Below are 22,112 nucleotides of genomic sequence, written 5' to 3' on the forward strand. Positions count from 1 at the left end.
TCCAGACCTAATAGGTTTGTTCATAGTACGACACAAACGATTAGCAACTGCTGCCAACCATCAGATGCATGAGCAGTTAACAGTTAGCGTTGTGCAGTTAATAGTTAGCATTCATAGACTACAAATGCGCATGTGTCTGATGGTTGGCAAGAGTTGCTGATCGTTCTACGAACAAACCTATCAGTAAGCACAATTTGTGATATCCATGGGTAGTTACTAACAGAAAGAGGCAGGATTCGATTTCTAAAACATTTATTTTAGAGTCAAAACATAGTCGTACCTTAAACGATAAATGTATATTATCATTACAAGTTGATACTAATTACAAAAATAAATACACATCTAAAAGACCAATACATAATTACTCATGATGAAGAAGTACATTATAATTAAAAATGAATAACCATTTTCATATCGCTGCAACACAATGCCAAAGACTTCTTATATTTCAGTTCGTTTAGTGAGCGCAACAAGCACTCTGACCGAACAGTTTCAAAACTCATTAGTTTTTCATCAGAGAATGCATATGTTGCTATCTCCAAACCATGTAGCTGTAACATATGTACATGCATTGGGTTCTTCTTCGTCTGTCTTGCTCTGGGCATACTCAGCTAAAAATAGGATTGCTGCAATATGGCTGCAGACTTCACTATTACCGGCCATACGCATACAATGTGCATTTGCTATGTCATCAGAACTGGCTATCACCCCACCCAAGCATTTAGTCGTTTAGCATTAGCTTTTTGGAAATGCTTCACCTAAAAAAAATATTTTATTTTTTTTTGGAAATTCTTCAACTACAAAAATTTATTTTTATTAGAGTATTTGCGTTCTTTACAATGATTGAGAATACTTTATTTAAAATCAGACATTCATATAATATAATTTCATTACATTTCTTAATGGTGAATAAATAAAATAAAGGCATACCTTTCCAACAATAATATGGAAATCAGGAAATCATTAACAATTTTTACTCCATTCAAAACAAATCCAGCTGTAAAATATTTATGTGCCTGAAGGCTTTTGTATGCTTTCATCTGCTGCTTAGAGTAGCAAATGTGAGACTCCACCAGATCTGTATAAATATATATAATATATCTATAATAGTAACTTGATGGACTGCACTTTACTGTAAAATCCAATTCTGACTGAATTCCGTATGGATCTAAATCCCCAATTATTTTCAGCTTCAATAAATATCTAAAACAATAAAAGAAATACTGTTATTGCTTGCAAAATTCATCATTATTGATAAATATCGGGGCAAAATGAACAGTAAATAAACATTGTTTCGCCTACCTTTCTCGCAACATCTGGAGTTTCCAATAATAATTTCCTTAAATAATCAGTTCGCATTGTGGTAAAGTTTATAAAGTTCACAAAAACAGGAAACGAAATCCAAATGAATCCAAAATACGACGATAAACAATGAAAAATCATTGAAAAATAGATACAAACATAACCTCTTCTTTAGTTTGTGTGCCAACCAGAGGTCACGTGGTTTGGATTGCCTAATAATATTATAAGGTTATGTTTTATTTTTATTGTGAATTTGAAATTATTATATTATGTATTAATAAATATTATTGGTGCTGATGAAATTACGAATTAATGTTACAAGAGACATAATATCATAAATTGCTTTCAGAGTAGGTACGTTAGTAAATGTTTTTAAAGTATTAATGCCTACAATATTTTCAATATGAATTAAAAAAAATGAATTAGAATAGGTGAGAAAATCAAACAAATTAATAATGTATACAAATAAAGATTTTATTCTAATTAAAGAGCACATTATTTACTTGTAGCATTAATTGCTTTGCTATCAAATTTGTTTCTTCAGCATCAGGTTTTGATAACAGCTTTTTTTTTGACTTTGTAGTTTTTTTCTTGGTGGAAAATAAACGTTTTTGAGCAACTACTTTTTTATTGTGTGGAATGTTTTGTGTTCCATGAGATAGTGCCACAATATTAAGTTCATTTCCAGAATGTTCTGCTAATGTCCTTAATGTAGGCACCAAGGGTGCTGTAATACTTTTAAATGCCTCAAGTTGTTCAAAAGTTGTTATATTTTGAATTATTTGGGTTTGTATTTCTATCAATTTCTGTTTTTCAACTTCCAGTTGTTTGGACGTTTTTTCTTGATTGATATTACAAGACTTACTCACAAATTCCACAAATTTAGCTTGCTCTGTAGCTTGTTTAATTTTTACCTCATCTGTATTTATTATATGTTCTTCATCTGCATTAGTATCTTGAATTTGATGGTCTTTCATAAATTGACACACAAGATGTATGTGTTTGCACATATTCCATCTTATACTGTTATCCAAGCATGTACAGGAATATGAATGTAGACAGGATTGGCACAAATCACAGACTAATCGGCAGTCACAACTGGGTTTGTTTTTCTGAACTAAATAGATATCATTGGTTGAACTTGATGGTATCTCCCAGCCCATTTCAGACATGACAATGGTGTCCATATCTAAATTAAGACTTGTTTTGTGCCTTTTCCGTAACTCTCGTAATTTGCTGGATATTTTACCTTTATTCAACGTAATAAGCCGTTCAAACAATTTGTCTTTAATTAATTTAATCAAGATATTGATAGTTTTATCCAGCCTTCGTACTTGTCTTCCATTTAAATACAAATATTTAATCGTTTCATGCATTCGTTCTGTGCTCATATTTGTATTTATTCCTGCATGCAAGCGATAACAGTACGCCCAGGATTCCATATTGTGCAGATAACATTTTTGAAAATATTGACCAAATTCTTGGGTATTACCAGAAGATAGAAGAGAAATTTGAAAATTTTGTATCATATCCCTAAATGAAGTAACATCGGTCTCTTGTAATAAGGTACGTAGCTGTTTGTATACGATAACCTAAAAGACGAATGATATGATGAGTGGGCAAAAAAATTAAATATTTAAGTTACCTTTTGCTCTTGACCATCAATTTTATTTAGATTTTTCCGCCACGCTTTATCTACGTGCCAGGAACAGAATAGCCTAAAATTTAATATCCATAATATAGATTTAATAAAAAAATTTTTTAAGAAACGCTTTTCTTTAATAACGAATGACTAAAATTAAAAATATTATAAAAAATGAACAAAAAAAAATTTAAAAAATCTAACACATTCGTCAAAAAAAAAGCGTGGCACGTCTTCATCGAATAAATGGTTTTCGCCCCACGTTTTTATTTAACGAATGTGTTAGATTTTTATTTTTTGCTTTTTAGTTGATTTTTTTATATATTTAATTTTAGTCACTCATAACTAAAGAAAAGCGTTTCTTAAAAATTTTTTTTCATATTTTTTTATTTTGTACTTTTTAGTCTTACACTTTTCAAACATTAAAATATATCGTCATGTTTATTAAAATATGTATAAAACATATGATGTATCTACTAACATGAAAAGTAGTTGGAATGGGCAAAAAATTTGAAACTTGTTGTTTATTTATGAAGCATAACGTAAACAATTAACGCAAGAAGTGAAATTATGTATGGTTCATATCATTAGCTACAATCCGTAAAAGTTTCAAGTTTTTACATCGTAAAAAACAAGAGAATTTAAGTATTTTCCATTAAAATCGTTTTTTTTTATCTAAACAATAAACAAAAAAATTTTTTATTGACTATTCGTGTATTGTTCCCGCAAATGCATATGTCTGCAAATTTTCATTCATTTGCATTGGAGAAAAGGCAGTCAAATTAATGTCTAAAGATTTGACGAAAACTATTGAACTAAATAAAAGCGTTTAAAAATAAGAATATATTGCATAGTTTTCTACCTGAATTTAGCTGGAGTCATAATTTGGAGCCATGCATTATAGTAATATTGGGCCATGTCTGACATGAAAACCATGGGTTTGATTACTCTTCCTAAATTTTCTTTTATCTTCATGAAAAAAATAGTCATTATTTCCTCATCAGACCGATTTCCAATCATAAAACAACAAGGAAATCCCTCCCTCATATCATCCAATATTAACAATGTAGTAAGTTCAAAATCATGAGCATTAAGTCCATGTGTTCCGTCGATACAAATTACATCTTCTGAGTATTTGTCTAACACTTCCAGTTGACCAGGATGCATAACAACAGAAAATCTTCATTTTTTAAACAAGGAAAATCATTACATAAAGCCCCTTGTGGCTTGTAATATAAAATTATTCCACTATTCTTGGCTTCTTCAATCCAGGATTCAATACTTATAACTTCCGAATTCCATCAGAATTTAAATTAAAAGTTTGTGATATATTATGAAGATCTTTTCTTGTTAAGATATGCATCCTTTCCAACTTATTATTAGTTACAGAATCTCTAATCTCATCTAATATGGAAACAAGAGGAATTTTCGAAGCAATTTTACTAGCTATTTCTATTTTTTCATTTTTAGTAATATTCAAATGACCCAAGTCATTGTCATGACCAATGTGAGTTTGTATAAAATTAATTTTAACATTGCCATTTTCTGGTAAAATACAAACTTTCAATCGAGAAGGACATATTCCATTAATTTTTCTGCTTCCTTTGGTTTTTAAATATCGCATATCCTTACCCTTTTTCACATAAAAACCTGAACGATGGCAAATATAACTCTGTTTCTTAATGCCCTCTGCAGTCGTATATGGATGACTGTATGTGACATATGAAGAAAATTCTTTTTTTTTCCATGTCAGTTTTCCATTTTTGAAATTCTAGTTCACTAGAAAAGTGAAGATCTTGTTGCTCTATTTTAATGGCATGATATTCTTCGAAATGAAGAATTAAATTGGATTTTATAGAATTTTCGTAGTTACACAAACTGCACTTGAAGTTTTGTTGCTTTTTTCCAATATCACTGTCTTTTGCATGAATTTTTTTATGTTTTCTAAGATTTTGTAAATGTGAAAACTTTTTCTGGCATTCACTGCATTGATATGGGCAAATCTTAGATGAAGTCAGCTCGTTGATATTTTCTGAAATAAAATAAAATATGTTCGCTATTGATTCCTGTATACAATAATAGCCAAAAAGCACTAAATAGAAGTTTTGTCCTCACCTGGATGAAACTTAGTGACATGCCTTTTTAAATTGGAATATTTAGAGAACCTTTTGGGACATTTGTTACAAAGTACAATAGACTTAAATGTTTTGTTGGGTGCAATTATGTCCAGTTTATCTAAAATTACAAGAATTAGGAATCATCAAATTGTAGATATAACAACGAGAAGTCTTCAAGTTTGTAGATTGCATAGATATCCAGTGGATTGTTATTAATCAAAAACAACTTACCAGGATGAAACGTTTTCAGGTGACTTCTTAAATTAGACTGTTTTGAGAATGTGAGCGTACACTCCGTGCATATATGTTCCATTATATATTCCTATTTTAGCCGAAATAGTTTTAAAATAATATGTAGATTTATAGTAAATAATAATCTCAAAATATTGTAGGCCTTATATAGTTTAAGAACATCTACTAGATTACTCTGACAGCAATTTATATTATGAATGTCTTGTAACATTAATTCAGCACAAATATTATTTATACTACATTCGCTCTCGCGAGATTTTTTTTGACACTGACGTTAGTAATTTCTTTTTTGAAAAATTCAGTTGTCAGAAGTGACTGGAAATTACTACAAAACCAACGCACCTGCTCATATCCTATATTATTAATAGTAAACAGACATAAAAATAACATAAACCTTACGCCAATCAATATTTATTTATTTAAACCATTATAATGTATTGATAGCAAATGAGAAAATTATTTATTGTACAAAATAAAAATATTTTGTAGAAATAAACTTCACAAAATTTTATGAGATTAGTAGACACTCCCACTATTTCTAATAATTCTTCTTTTTTTAATGAAAGATTAAGTTGATTTGAGTTGATTTTAGCAGTTAATAGTGTGAGGTAGGAATTTTTGTGTTGTACGTTTCCTATTCCGAATGTTTCAAAAAAAATCTCGCGAGAGCGAATGTAGTATACTAATAATACATACAAATTTAATCAGCACAAATATTACATCAATATTTCAAATAATGTCAACAGTTGAAACATAACCTTATTAAACATATTTGAATTTCGCGGCATTTTATTTTACATTCTCATAGAACTGTCACAACTTTGACCTTGTGGAAGCCAAGGAGCCAAAATATTTTATAATTTCTAGACGCGAGTGTCTGAACACCTTCATAATCCGCCGTGAATATCGGTTCGCCGCGATTCCGCGTAGGTTGCGGTTGCGAAAGTTTCGCGTTGGTTTGGGGGATTCTTTAAGTATATGACAGCTGTCGTTCAGATGACAGTAGTACCAACCTACATTCATGGTTAAGGGAGTTTTACACGAACATAACAGAAGCTGTAATTACAAAGAAAGAAATGTGTATGTCTTTGTAGTCTAGGCGCCAAATAGAGGTCACCGTGTTTTTTTCAATTCTGATGGACAAACACAGTGGTTTCTTATGGATTTTTGGCTGCTGATTACGAATTTCGAGGGTGGAATTCGATCCGAGTGGTCAAAAAATTGTTATAAACAATTTAATTGTTTATAAATTGTTTATAAGGCTCTGGCTCATAAACTAAAAGAGATAAAAAATAATGTTTTAAATAAAATTTGTTCGTTAATAAAAAACGAAGAAAAAACGTTTACTAAACTAAAATCCAACAGTTAGAACTCAAGATATTGTAAAATTAGTGCACAATGCAAATTGCAAATTGCAAAATAAGTATTTTTCGAAGCTTTATCGATCGTAACTCGACTTCTACGCATGCAAATGAGCCCTAGAAGGTCATTTTAAAGTTTAATAAATATGCTTCCAAACAAAGTTTGTTAAATTACTTTGTCTTCATTTGTTTTAAAGTTATATCCGTTTGAAGTTAAAATTTTCTTAAAAAAATTGTACATTAATTTGTTTATAAGGGTTTCAAGCAAATTTGAGCTGTAAACAGTTATACTATAATTAAAAATAATGATAAAAGAACTCAAAAGGAACATTTTGAGCTTAAGAAAATGTTCGTATGTTTATTTTTGGCCAAGATATCGATATTTTAATAGCGCGCTCTGAGGCGCGAGATTGGCTCACCGCGTAAAGGTTCACGCGCTAACTTCTCGATGCAAATTATAATTTCTATGTATATATAATACGTTAAATATCTTCATTTTTCATTTTTGACGATCCTAATAAAATTTGATCATATAATTCTTATAATTAAATCATCATACTGTACCTCGCATCACCTTTCATTCTATTTATTTTGTCTTCTATTTTTTGTACTAAATGAGAAAAAAAAACATTAAAAACTAATATTTCAGAAACATAACTAAAAAGTAAGTTGATATTATTTGTTGTTCTGAAGCTATTTCCTTGTGGCATTTTTATGATTAATTATTTATATGGGAAATAAGCCACAATTAAAATGAAAAAAACGTTAATAAAATTATTTTTTTCATTTTAATTGTGGCTTATTTCCCATATAAATTGATATTATTTATTAGTACTACATATTTTTACAAACATTATCATTCATGTATCTGCATCGAGATATACAGAGAATCTCAGCTTTTTTATATCTGCATAAGTTCTTAGAGCAATTTTTACAGTCACATGGTGGTCAAGTCTGTTCTTGTAGGCAGTAAAACTAAAACTTTCTGGAGCTTCAGAGTCTAATTATCTATATGATATCCATATAAAATGGATCTAGTTCTTTTGCAACATCATCAAGGCACGTTAATTGTGTGTATGCCGCCACAACATAAATGCTCGTTTTATAATCAATGATGATGCTGTAAAAGAACTCAATCCATTTTTATACGGATATCACATATTGGCTCATTTGCATGCGTAGAAGCCGAGTTGCGATCGATAAAGCGTCGAAAAATACTTACATACTTGACTGTGAGCCGATTTTGCGCCTCATAGCGCGCCATTAAAATATCGATGTCTTGACCAAAACTAAACTTACGAACATTTAAAAAGCTCAAAATGTTCCTTTTCAGTTCTTCTATCATTATTGTTAATATGAGCATTATAAGTATAAATGTTTATAGCTCAAATTTACTTAAAACCCTTATAAACAAATTAATGTACAATTTTTTTAAGAAAATTATAATTTCAAACGGGTATAACTTTAAAACAAATGAAGATAAAATAATTTGATAAACTTTGTTTGGAAGCCTATTAACGAAGCTTTAAAATGAAACCTTCTAGTGCTCATTTGCAAGCGTAGAAGTTAAGTTACGATCAGTGGCGTAGCTGAAGATTGCGGGGCCCTCCCGCGACAATTTTTGTGGGCCCCCGTATTATAAACATTAATAACAGCATAATTACTAAAATATGTGTAAATGACAATATTTGGCCTTTCTTTAATAAGTCTTCATTATTTAGTGTTAATAGATTTTTTGGGAATAGACATGAAAACCTATTATACATGTATCTTAGTCCGACAAACCTATTAGTAAGTTGTTGCAATATTATATCTAAATTTACATTGAAAACATTAACTACAAAACTTTTTTTGCTTAAAGTTATTTTTCGTTGCAGCTAAGCTCATCGTAACATTGTTTTATACGTTTATCCGTTTATTTTTAAATTCCGGTATAATACCCAACTATTCTGTTATTCCTGCTGCTTTTGCTAAAGTTTCGGAAAACAAATTTCTCATTTCTAGAAGATTATCAAGCGTTTTTTCAAAAAGTTGAAGGGCGACCGTTAACTCTGCCGTTTCAGATTTCAAAAGTGTTGATGTTAGATTAATAAAGTTATTAAGAGGAAAGGAACATTTTGACGCCTGTCAAAATTTTCAATGTATTTTAAATGTAATAATTTTTTTGAAATCCTGAGAAAACTAATAAGTATTTTTGAAAAATTTAAACGCAGAATGAAAGATTATTTTATTACCGAGGGCCGAAAATCCCATAGAACAAATTAAAAGTTTCTTTTGAATGAGATATTTGAAATTAAAAATCACACTCTCTTAGTTTTTCACCCCTGTAACTTATTAAAATAAACAATATAGAAGTTTTCAGGGACTACCGGCTCTCGGTAATAATGTAATCTTTCATTCTGCGTTTAAATTTTTCAAAAATACTTCGAAAAAAATGAATCCCATTTAAATAGCATTGAAGCCGAAAGTTCGTATCCATCCCCTTAACGACAAATTCAAAATTATTCATATGCTCTAATAATGCATTAACTTATAATTTTTCATCGTTTTTTAGATATAGTCCGTTCGCTAAACTCAGACTCAACTGCCTAGTGATTTAAGCTAGTAATTTTGCCAATTTGATAAAATTGCCAAAAAAATAATTACTAAATAGTTAATAATTACTAAATATTTAGTAATTTTGCAAATTTTGTCAAAATTGGCAAAAAACAAAAAAGTTACGTACCTACTAAAATCTTTAGCCATTTGCGTCTGAGTTTAGCGAACCGACTATAGCAATGAAATTTTCGTTAAAGATTTCATTACTTGTCGGAAAGCTAGACTCAAAGCCATAACAGCATCATGTCTGGATGACCACTGGGTTTCACATAACGTTTTAAGTGTTGGCAAACGCGATGGATCCAAAGTCATAATAGTACATCCTATCTTTTAATACTTGCACTAAAAAAACATAATCTTTTAATTATATCCTAAAAAAACCAACTCCTGTACACCAGCAACGGCATCATTCAACACTAGGTTCAGGTTGTGTACGGAAAGGTGCTTTGATTGTATAAATTTTAAAATTCTATTTATAAGACCTTCCACTTTGGTCTAACATACGAATAAATCCCAAAAAACTTTCAACAACTTCTGCTTTAGAAGATAAATTATTTTCATCTCAAGTTACATAATGGAAAATAAAATTAAGCTGATCGTGTTTCGAAATATCTTGAGTGGTATCAAGAATTATTGAATAAAAACAATTTTTTTTAAATTAATCAATTTGTTTTCAGTTTCTTGAGCCAGAAAATTTACAACTTCGTTTTGGATTTGGGGGGCCCAAGTAATTTGTTTTTTTTTAAGTTATTGTTTTTATCGATTAATTTAGCTAAAACAGGATCATACTTAGCTACTAAAAGAACCACCGACACTGTACCTCGCATCACCTTTCATTCTATTTATTTTGTCTTCTATTTTTTGTACTAAATGAGAAAAAAAAACATTAAAAACTAATATTTCAGAAACATAACTAAAAAGTAAGTTGATATTATTTGTTGTTCTGAAGCTATTTCCTTGTGGCATTTTTATGATTAATTATTTATATGGGAAATAAGCCACAATTAAAATGAAAAAAACGTTAATAAAATTATTTTTTTCATTTTAATTGTGGCTTATTTCCCATATAAATTGATATTATTTATTAGTACTACATATTTTTACAAACATTATCATTCATGTATCTGCATCGAGATATACAGAGAATCTCAGCTTTTTTATATCTGCATAAGTTCTTAGAGCAATTTTTACAGTCACATGGTGGTCAAGTCTGTTCTTGTAGGCAGTAAAACTAAAACTTTCTGGAGCTTCAGAGTCTAATTATCTATATGATATCCATATAAAATGGATCTAGTTCTTTTGCAACATCATCAAGGCACGTTAATTGTGTGTATGCCGCCACAACATAAATGCTCGTTTTATAATCAATGATGATGCTGTAAAAGAACTCAATCCATTTTTATACGGATATCACATATTGGCTCATTTGCATGCGTAGAAGCCGAGTTGCGATCGATAAAGCGTCGAAAAATACTTACATACTTGACTGTGAGCCGATTTTGCGCCTCATAGCGCGCCATTAAAATATCGATGTCTTGACCAAAACTAAACTTACGAACATTTAAAAAGCTCAAAATGTTCCTTTTCAGTTCTTCTATCATTATTGTTAATATGAGCATTATAAGTATAAATGTTTATAGCTCAAATTTACTTAAAACCCTTATAAACAAATTAATGTACAATTTTTTTAAGAAAATTATAATTTCAAACGGGTATAACTTTAAAACAAATGAAGATAAAATAATTTGATAAACTTTGTTTGGAAGCCTATTAACGAAGCTTTAAAATGAAACCTTCTAGTGCTCATTTGCAAGCGTAGAAGTTAAGTTACGATCAGTGGCGTAGCTGAAGATTGCGGGGCCCTCCCGCGACAATTTTTGTGGGCCCCCGTATTATAAACATTAATAACAGCATAATTACTAAAATATGTGTAAATGACAATATTTGGCCTTTCTTTAATAAGTCTTCATTATTTAGTGTTAATAGATTTTTTGGGAATAGACATGAAAACCTATTATACATGTATCTTAGTCCGACAAACCTATTAGTAAGTTGTTGCAATATTATATCTAAATTTACATTGAAAACATTAACTACAAAACTTTTTTTGCTTAAAGTTATTTTTCGTTGCAGCTAAGCTCATCGTAACATTGTTTTATACGTTTATCCGTTTATTTTTAAATTCCGGTATAATACCCAACTATTCTGTTATTCCTGCTGCTTTTGCTAAAGTTTCGGAAAACAAATTTCTCATTTCTAGAAGATTATCAAGCGTTTTTTCAAAAAGTTGAAGGGCGACCGTTAACTCTGCCGTTTCAGATTTCAAAAGTGTTGATGTTAGATTAATAAAGTTATTAAGAGGAAAGGAACATTTTGACGCCTGTCAAAATTTTCAATGTATTTTAAATGTAATAATTTTTTTGAAATCCTGAGAAAACTAATAAGTATTTTTGAAAAATTTAAACGCAGAATGAAAGATTATTTTATTACCGAGGGCCGAAAATCCCATAGAACAAATTAAAAGTTTCTTTTGAATGAGATATTTGAAATTAAAAATCACACTCTCTTAGTTTTTCACCCCTGTAACTTATTAAAATAAACAATATAGAAGTTTTCAGGGACTACCGGCTCTCGGTAATAATGTAATCTTTCATTCTGCGTTTAAATTTTTCAAAAATACTTCGAAAAAAATGAATCCCATTTAAATAGCATTGAAGCCGAAAGTTCGTATCCATCCCCTTAACGACAAATTCAAAATTATTCATATGCTCTAATAATGCATTAACTTATAATTTTTCATCGTTTTTTAGATATAGTCCGTTCGCTAAACTCAGACTCAACTGCCTAGTGATTTAAGCTAGTAATTTTGCCAATTTGATAAAATTGCCAAAAAAATAATTACTAAATAGTTAATAATTACTAAATATTTAGTAATTTTGCAAATTTTGTCAAAATTGGCAAAAAACAAAAAAGTTACGTACCTACTAAAATCTTTAGCCATTTGCGTCTGAGTTTAGCGAACCGACTATAGCAATGAAATTTTCGTTAAAGATTTCATTACTTGTCGGAAAGCTAGACTCAAAGCCATAACAGCATCATGTCTGGATGACCACTGGGTTTCACATAACGTTTTAAGTGTTGGCAAACGCGATGGATCCAAAGTCATAATAGTACATCCTATCTTTTAATACTTGCACTAAAAAAACATAATCTTTTAATTATATCCTAAAAAAACCAACTCCTGTACACCAGCAACGGCATCATTCAACACTAGGTTCAGGTTGTGTACGGAAAGGTGCTTTGATTGTATAAATTTTAAAATTCTATTTATAAGACCTTCCACTTTGGTCTAACATACGAATAAATCCCAAAAAACTTTCAACAACTTCTGCTTTAGAAGATAAATTATTTTCATCTCAAGTTACATAATGGAAAATAAAATTAAGCTGATCGTGTTTCGAAATATCTTGAGTGGTATCAAGAATTATTGAATAAAAACAATTTTTTTTAAATTAATCAATTTGTTTTCAGTTTCTTGAGCCAGAAAATTTACAACTTCGTTTTGGATTTGGGGGGCCCAAGTAATTTGTTTTTTTTTAAGTTATTGTTTTTATCGATTAATTTAGCTAAAACAGGATCATACTTAGCTACTAAAAGAACCACCGACAAAAAATTACCTTTTTGGAATTCACTTTCATCTAAACTACCAACATGTCCACAAAAGTACGAAACGCTAAATTGCACCCGAAAACAGTAAGAGTTACGTCAATTACCCGCTTCGTTATTTCCTTATTCAAATTCAAATTCCCTATTTTGATGCTTATTAGGAAAATTTGTTTTGGTCCCCAATTTAAAGATAGTACAAGTATTAAGCTTGAAGGCTTTAAGGGGCCCCTCCTAACGTCGGGCCCCCCCGCCTTGCGGGCCTTGCGGGCTTTGCGGGCCTGTCAGCTACGCCACTGGTTACGATCGATAAAGCTTAAAAAAACACTTATTTTGCAATTTGCAATTTGCAATTTGCATTGTGCACTAATTTTACAATATCTTGAGGTCTAACTGTTGGATTTTAGTTTAGTAAACGTTTTTTTCTTCGTTTTTTATTAACGAACAAATTTTATTTGAAACATTATTTTTTATCTCTTTTAGTTTCTGAGCCAGAGCCTTATAAACAATTTATAAACAATTAAATTGTTTATAACAATTTTTTGACCACTCGGATCGAAATCCACTCTCTAAATTCGTAATCAGCAGCCAAAAATCCATAAGAAACCGTTGAGTTTGTCCATCAGAATTGAAAAGGACACGGTGACCCCTCTGGCGCCTAGACTATTGTATACCCTATTTCACGAACATACGCCTGTTTTGGATTACTTCGAAAACGAATATTTTACTGTGCAAAATAAGAAGAACGAAAGTAAATTGCAAATTACATTGTTGTTTATTGGAATAATTATTAGCGCCATTTACTTTCGTGCTTCTTATGTTGCACAGTAAAATATTCGTTGTCGAAGTAATCCAAAACAGGCGTATGTTCGTGGAATGGCCCATACTCACTTTATAACGCTTAAAAAATTACGGGGTCTGGATTTCAATGCATATTTTTTTTTTATTAGGGAACTTGCATAAATTTTTAAATTCGAAAAAAATGTTAAAAATCACAACAGAACATAATTTAAAACATGTATCAAATATAAAAAAAGTTTTGTTTGTCTTTCGTTTGGCCCCTAAAGACGATTAAAAATTCAAATTAAAACAGGTGGTCCAAAACGCATAGTGACGTCATATAGTTGTGCATGTACATTCTGCACCAACAAAGTAAACAAAATTGTATATAATTTCTTCTTCTTCTTCTTCCTTTATTGGGTTATATCCCTCGGGATAATTCGCCCAGCTTACACCAGGGAAATACTCTTGTCTTGCTCTGGGCAGTCGAATATTTCCAAATATATATGTTAAAGCCTCAATTTTTTTAAATATATATTAGCAGGAACATCTTCGTATAGGGCCAGACAGTCCCTACAGGAAAGGCAATATTATACCATAAGGGTTATGACTTTTATCATTTGGAGGTCCAATATCTTTTTATATCTTTATCTTCTTAATTTTTTTAATTCAAATTTGGGAATTGATTAATTTATAAATTAAGTTTGGCTAAGTTAAGGAATTTAAGGATCAGGTTAATCCTACGTGGATTAAGGTTGGACATAAGTAGGCAAATTTCAATGGGAGTAGGGATATTTGTCTTGGCTAATTCTTTATATAGGTCAAAATTGGGTGACATATTTATAGGGCACTCAAAAATCAGATGATTTAAGGACCCAACTCGGCCACAGTCACAATATGGGTCATCTTTTACTCCTATCCTGAATAGGTGAACTGGAGTAGCACAATGACCTGTCCTCATTCTAATAATGGTGGTTATATGTCTTCTGTCTTGGTATGCAAAATTGTGATACCAGGGGAGTTTATCTATCTGACCTACAATTTTAGAGTAAAATGAATTATTTCGATTTTTCCCCTGCCATTCTTGCTTCCACCGATTCCAGATGGAATGCTTGATGTCTGGTAGAAAGTTGGAATAGTGAAGATTGATACCAGCAGCTACATTTAAGGTTCTACCTATATTAGCTAGTTTATCAGCCTCCATGTTCCCTTTAATATTCGAGTGTCCTGGAATCCATGCCAGACTAATATTAACGTTATTTTCTTTCGCTTCAATTATGCCTCTCTTGGTCATGAACGATGAATGTTCTGTTTCCATAGAATAGGTTGATCTGCCTATTTTCTGTAAGGCACTTTTAGAGTCCGAGCAGATGATTGCTTGTTTAATCCCATTTTTCAAAATAATTTGGATTGCATGATTAATTGCGACAATCTCAGCCGTACATATTTGGGTATACTTAGGTAGTTTACTGGTATAAGAATAGTTGATCTCTCGGCTAAAGACACCAAAGCCTGCTGATCCTTCATCATCAACCGAGCCGTCCGTGAAGAATTTGGTGTGACTAGGTTTATTTAGAATTATTTTTTGGAGTTGAACTGAGGCAAGTTCATCTGAACGATTAGATTGGATATTTATGATTGGAATTGTTGATAATTGATGGTCTAGTTCAAAGTTATGGCATGGGTATAAGTCACTTAAATATAAGTTGGGATAAGTACTTTTAAATTTGTTTTTTAAAAGCACTAGAAATGGAATACTTCTGTTTTTCCAATGATTTTGGTTCCTTTGAATTGCCAAGTCTAACAGGTCGAGAGCGGAAATAATTGGGTTGCCAATTAACATTAAATTTTTTAATATAAATTTAGAGCTAAGCCATTCCCATCTAGATTTAAGCAAGATCTGACCACTTTCACTTAAGAGAGCATGAATTGGGGTAGATTTCATGCATCCAGTTATAATTCGGATACTTTTGTATTTTAGTTTCTCCAATCTTTTAATTAAGGAAGTTGGACAATCGAAAATTACCTGGCAGCCATAGTCCAGATGGCTCTGAATCAGACCATTGTGTACAATTTGTAAGGTTTTTGGATCACTTCCCCAATAAGTCCCACAAAGAGCTCTCATCACATTCAGGCCACGATTTACTTTTAGTTCTATTGAGTTTACATATGAATTCCACTTTAAGTTTTTTTGAATATTTACCCCCAGGTATTTGACTGAATCCACCCAACCAATATTCTGGTTACAAAACATTACGTTAGGGGGAGAGATTTTCGTGTTTCCTTTTGTAAATAATATTGCAGAAGATTTGTTCTTAGACAGATTTAAATTGTGGTCTAGCAACCATGATTCCATCTGAATCAATAATTTATTTACATTAATTACCAATTCATTAATATCACTCCCTCTAATCAGAAGAATCAAATCGTCTGCATACTGAATTAGTTTGCATGAAGAGGGGATTAAATTATACAGGGAAAGACAATATAGGTTGAAGAGGATAGGGCTTAATGGGGAACCTTGGGGTAGTCCCAGACTTGATTTTCTTGGGCCATGGGTTTGTCCCAGTTTGTCTTTGACAAATAGCTGTCTATCATTTAGAAGGCAGAAAATCAAATTAGCCAGTTGGGTTGGAATGTTATACTTTAATAATTTGGAATACAAGAGTGATATATTGACATTATAATAAGCAGAAGAGATATCTAGAAATATGCCAATAGTGTATTGATTTTGAGCGAAGCCTATTTGAATTGTTGAGGTGAGGTATGTAAGGCATTCCGTACAACCTCTACCCCTTCTAAATCCTAGTTGTAGTGGATTAAAAATCTTATTATGTTCCACAATCCACTCTATTCTATTCTTTATAAGAGTTTCGAGCATTTTGCCTACACATGAAGAAAGAGCTATTGGTCTAAAGTTTAACGGATTATTACAATCTTTATCTTTTTTGATTATAGGTAAAATTACTGATTGTTTCCACTGAACAGGAACTATACCCGTTCTAAGACTTTTATTGAAAAGTTGAATTAATAACAAAGATCCAACAACGGGAAGATTTTTTAACATTGAGTAGGAAATCTGATCCAAACCAGGAGCCGAGTCAGATTTAATTTAGAGGGAGTTCTGATACTCGTCGAGAGCAAATGGCGGTTCTAGGACTTGAGGAGATCTAACCAATACTTTATTGACAGCGGAAAGGGGGGTTAAGCAACATAGAATTTCGTGGGATATAGGAGTAGAGGGCAATTGTGTATATATTGAAGGTTTCGAAGCCGATACCTTATTAATTTTCTCCCACACAACTTTTAGAGGAGTGTTTCTATTTAATTTACTGCAAAATAGTCTGAAACTATTTTTACGTTTTAATTTTAGGAATTTTCTTGATTTGGCTATATTCTTTTTAGCCTCGATATAGTTTTCCATTGAGGGGATATTTTTAAATTTTTTTAAAGCAGACACTCTCGCAGAGACGACTTCAGCACATGAGTCATCCCACCATGGAATGTGGTATTTGGAATTATTAGGAGGGTGAAGCCAAGGTATTGTTTCATCAGCTACCGATGATATGGAGTTAGTAAAAAATTCGTAATCTTCCCTGGGAAAAGCTAAGAAAATGCTGTTTAAATTGTTATGATAAGTAGACCAATCAGCTTTCTTTAGATTTCTTCTTTTACATGAATGCGGGGGAGATTGAGGACATACACCCATCTGACATATTATGGGGAAGTGGTCACTAGTTCCAGTATCTGAAATAGTGGACCACTTGCCCACACTGGCTGCCACATCGACTGATGCCATTGTTAGATCTACTACCGACTTACTGCCTCCTGGGGCCACCAGTCTAGTTGGGGACCCATCATTGAGAAATACTAGCTCAAGTTCCTCCAAAGAATCAAAAATAATCCTACCATTGTGACTGTCTCTAGAACTACCCCATGCCTTATGATTACAATTTAGATCACCCATGATTAAAAATGGCTTATTAAGTAATTTAACAAGGGAATACCAGTTGGATTTGGAGATAGAGTTGTCTTGTGGACAGTATATATTAAGAATATTCAAATTAAAGTTAGGGAGAAATGTGAGTTGGAATTGGACATCATGATTGAAGCCTGGATTAGCAATTTGAATTTCCCTATAATCAATATTGTTTTTGATAAGAGTAATTAATCCGCCATAGCCATCCTCTCGATCTTTTCTGATTATTTGATACCCTCCACATCTTATAACATGTTGGTTTGAGAGCCAAGATTCGCTAATAAGGATTATATCTGGCTTAAGGTTTTTTATAAGGATTTTTAGATTGTCAGAATTAGTGTTATACGAACGTATATTCCACTGAATAATAGTTATCGGAGTGTTAGGATTCATTATAAAGAGTATGTTTGCTAGACCAAGGAGTCAAAAGATCTCGAATCCTCAGGCTCGAGATCCTCTATTCCCCTCCGACCTTGGTTTACATTTGTATTGAAAGGTGATACACTTTTGTTTATGCTAGTCTTTAGATCTGCCATATTGTAAGGAATGGAGTATGATTTTGAGTTTATTAAGTCCCCAATGAAGGTCATGACGAGCTCCCTGTGAGATTGGTTCAGCATAGACATGGCCTGATTGAAATCCAAATGAAGTTGGGATAAAGATTGTGAGTTAGTGATTTGAGAATCAGAGTGAGCAGGATTGAATTTTGAAGTCGAGGGCTCATTTATTCTTCTACCTGATGGATTAATAAGTAGTCTTTGGTGGGAGATTTTATCATAACCTGTATTTTCTTGTATTGAAGGTCTTCTTCTTTTTGGTGGAGATTGAGTGACTTGACTAAAAGGTTTTGAATATTGAGCTGAGGCTGCAGACCTCCTCTCCTGTGGTAAGATGCCATTAGAATTATTCTGATCGCTATGTAAGGGGGGGAAATCGTTTATGTTTAAAGATAAAATATTATGGATCCTAGGAACCTGCTGACTTGCCTCATAGAAAGATAGATTAGAAAAGGACATTAGATCCTTAATATCTTTTTGTCTGACTCTCTCTCTACAATTACGACTACTTGATTCATGGTCAGAAGATTTGCAGAAAATACAATATTTTGTACACGTATTAGATGAAGAATCCTCATGAGAAGTTCCGCATCTAGCACATTTCTTTTTTCCTCTACATTGGTTCGTAGAATGGCCATAAAGTAAGCAATTTCCACATTGAAGAACAGGGCTGATGAATGGTGTGACCCTCATTGGTAGTTGATATATGGAAATTTCTTTAGGAATAGTTTTTCCTGAAAAAGTTATGCTAATAGTTCCCGTGGAGACAAATTCAACCTTTGAATCCACTTGTACTCTCCGGTTCATTCGCTTTACACTTAATATCTTACATAAAGCCAAGTTGGTTTCTGATGCCTCCTTTATTTCTTCCTCTGTGAATCTTTTATTAACTCCCCTTACTATACCCCTACAAGAAATCTGATGAAATGGAATGAACACGTCATACCCTAGGGCTTCCCAATCTTTCCTCACAACGAAATCGTTGGCTGCTTTTCTAGTGGCAAATAATACCCCTATCCTGTTTTTACTTTTTCTACTGATTTTCGTGATGTCTTTAATTTTTAAAACAGAAATAGATTTAGCTATACTTAACACGTGGTAATCTCCAATATTTTTATCCTGACCCTGGACAAATACTTCATAAGGACCTATGTCGGTCTCCGAATATAGTATTTGATTTTTTTCCTTTAAGACTTTTCTGAATAATTGGAGGTTGAGATTGACATTCATGTTGGTTGATTTTATTAGGAGGGTCAGGTGGTGGAGGAGGATCGGGAGGAACTTCTTCCTCCATCTTATGCGGCAGATTGACGAATTTAAAATCTATGCCAGTCGATGCAAATTAGAAATTAACAGGGAAATATAGATAGTTTTGGCCCTTACCCTTTGGATGAGTTTCAAAAGTCGTCCGTTCACCTCGAACGATAATCACAGATTTGTCTATTTTAAGTTTTCTTCCAAAAAATCAAATGTCAAACACAACAAAATTCACAACAGATATTCACTGCGAAAAGAAGCCGAGGCTGTTCATCCCAGCGGACCTCGACTTCTTATCAACGATAAATAAAAAATTAACAAGAATTAACAACTGTTTTCAAACTAAATTAGGTTTGATGAGGTTTTTTTAGCAAAAATTAAAAACTGTCAACTGTGACGTTTTCAACCCAGGTTTTCAAAAAAAACACTCTTGTATATAATTTTAAATTAGACACTATAAACGTCAGTAGAAAATACAGTTATGTAACGTCACAAGCGTTTTTGTTCGTTTGAACTATTTTACATTGGCTAAGGGTTCTTCTAAACCAAGGCCAGAAAACAGAAAAAAATATATAGATTTTAAATTATCTTCTAAGTTATTATGAGGTTTTACCGCGTGAAAGTTTGGAAATATTATTTTTAAAGGAAACTGAATAATATTACGTAATAAAAAAATGTGTAAGTTCCCTTATAGGTTTGGCATTCGTTTTGACACTGACACATAAATATATTTGATAATTTCTATTTCTGATATATTTGAGTGTTTTTAAGATATATTTTTTAAAATGACCGAAGAGGGTTTTTGTTATGGGCAGTCTGATAACTTACCTATAGTTGATATGTGTATGGTGGTTACATATTTTCAAAAGAGTGAAAATTTTTCCGTCGGAGAAGTTCGGGGAGTTAAGGGCCGTTTGCACCGACTATTCGCTCCGAGCGTTAACAAAGTGTCAAAGCAAAATCGACCGAGCTGCTCATGGTGGCGGTTTTTTGAAATTTTATAAGGACGCTTTGTGTATGTTTAAATGAGACATTTAAAAAAATGTCATGTCACGCTAGTGATATTATGTATTAATATAAACGGAAAATAAAAACGCACTATAAATTCTTCACTTTCCAATATTGATTATCAGTTTGATTTTGTATGCATAACCTCACTATCGCAGTTTATGTCAATAAATATTTATTAACGAAAAAGAAAATATTTTGTTGCACTATAAATTACAGTATAAATTAATAACTAATGAATTCTAACAATTGTATTCGGTTATTATCACTACAAAATAAAATATTCAAGTTTAACAAAATAATCCCATAAGACTCAATGTTAAAACGTCCTTACAAAATCTGACAGCGTATCACGTGACTGTACGTAGAGGGGAGACGCACGGAGCCAATATTTAGGGTAGCTTAAAATTAAGGCCCGCTTAAAGTAAATATTTTTGCTGCACCGTATGTCAAACTCGATTTAAACCACACTTAATTTAAGCCGCCAAATTCGGAGGCTTAAGAAAACTTAAAATAAGTGAGGTTTAAATCGAGTTTGACATACGGTGAAATGAAAATATTTACTTTAAGCGGGCCTTAATCTTAAAGTAGCCTTAATATAGTCGGTGCAAACGGCCCTAAAGCAGATAAGTAAGTACATATATTATGTATATTATACTCCCATTATACCTACTAATTTTATACTGTGATTTTATTCTGATTATTATTCTCATAAGTATTTAACGATAAACTTAGTAGGTACACACTTCCTATTAAGTATAGTGATCAAAAAATGTCATTACAATATAAATATTTTCCCATATTTCGCGACGATGCTGTGGCCAAATACCCAAGTAGGTGGAGGCCAATAAACTAAAGAAGAAGAAGAAGAATATACTTACATATTAACTATGGAGACCTGTAAGAAGGAGTGGAAACGCAATGCATCGTTTGTGGGCTAACTTTTCAACCTCTAATTCAACTTTCAGCAATCGCCGCTAGAGGCGCAAGTGTTCGAATAGGTGCTACAAATACATTAGCTCTTATGGACTTATTTAATATTTAACTCATTTTATTTTTGTTTTTAGCGTAATTAGACATTAATTTATTGGTGGATTGTAGCTGAATATGTTTTATGCCAAAAATAAATTATTTTAACCTTATAACATATCGACGTGTGGTAAAAAGTGTATTCTTTATATACCATTGTAGATGGAGATGTGACATCAAATTTAAATTTGTCATTACTTTAATATGTAGGACAGCTTATTTTGAAGCGGAAATATTTTGTCACATTATCTAACTGCCACATTTATATACCAATGGTATTTCAACGGCAAATTAATTTTTTAATATCTTTGTAACTGATATTAAAAAGTTTGTTAGTTGAAAAAATTGACTTAACTGTACGTAATTGTTTTTAAAAAGTTTAAAAAGTTATTTAAATAATTTGAAGTTTATTGATCAATTTTTTTTAATTAGGTATTCTTTTTATCAAAATTTAAACTGCTTTTTTTTAATACTTCATTTATCTATATTCTGAAAGCTTACCTATCAGATGTTTAAATTTAGTTAATAAAAATATATGTCTATAAACTACGCAGACGATAGTCTGAC

General features: G+C 31.7%; 1 protein-coding gene across 4 annotated transcripts; it reads right to left on the bottom strand.

Annotated features, from left to right (window-relative positions):
* Window positions 1-277: 277 nt before the first annotated feature.
* LOC126884474 (uncharacterized) lies at window positions 278-5,981 on the bottom strand. Of its 4 annotated transcripts, XM_050650415.1 has the most exons (7): window positions 5,293-5,981; window positions 5,060-5,179; window positions 3,807-4,976; window positions 2,948-3,020; window positions 1,303-2,894; window positions 931-1,203; window positions 278-758 (listed from the first exon to the last, which is right to left on the bottom strand). In XM_050650415.1, the coding sequence occupies exons 3-5, from the start codon at window positions 4,109-4,111 to the stop codon at window positions 1,782-1,784; spliced, it is 1,491 nt and encodes a 496-aa protein (XP_050506372.1). In that variant the 5' UTR covers window positions 4,112-4,976; window positions 5,060-5,179; window positions 5,293-5,981; the 3' UTR covers window positions 278-758; window positions 931-1,203; window positions 1,303-1,781. The 4 variants fall into 4 exon arrangements, with proteins under 4 accessions (XP_050506372.1, XP_050506370.1, XP_050506371.1 ...); XM_050650413.1 differs by having other exon boundaries at window positions 3,807-5,179; XM_050650414.1 differs by having other exon boundaries at window positions 5,060-5,981.
* Window positions 5,982-22,112: the final 16,131 nt, after the last annotated feature.

Source organism: Diabrotica virgifera, chromosome 5 (genome assembly GCF_917563875.1).
Source record: "Diabrotica virgifera virgifera chromosome 5, PGI_DIABVI_V3a".
In the NCBI taxonomy this organism is placed as follows: domain Eukaryota; kingdom Metazoa; phylum Arthropoda; class Insecta; order Coleoptera; family Chrysomelidae; genus Diabrotica; species Diabrotica virgifera.

Coding starts and splice junctions, on each gene's coding strand:
- LOC126884474 (XM_050650415.1), bottom strand. CDS start 4,111: ATGCATCCTGGTCAACTGGAAGTGTTAGACAAATACTCAGAAGATGTA. Junction 3,021..3,806: donor ATGACTCCAGCTAAATTCAG/GTAGAAAACTAT, acceptor ATTAAATTTTAG/GCTATTCTGTTCCTGGCACG. Junction 2,895..2,947: donor TTGATGGTCAAGAGCAAAAG/GTAACTTAAATA, acceptor TTCGTCTTTTAG/GTTATCGTATACAAACAGCT.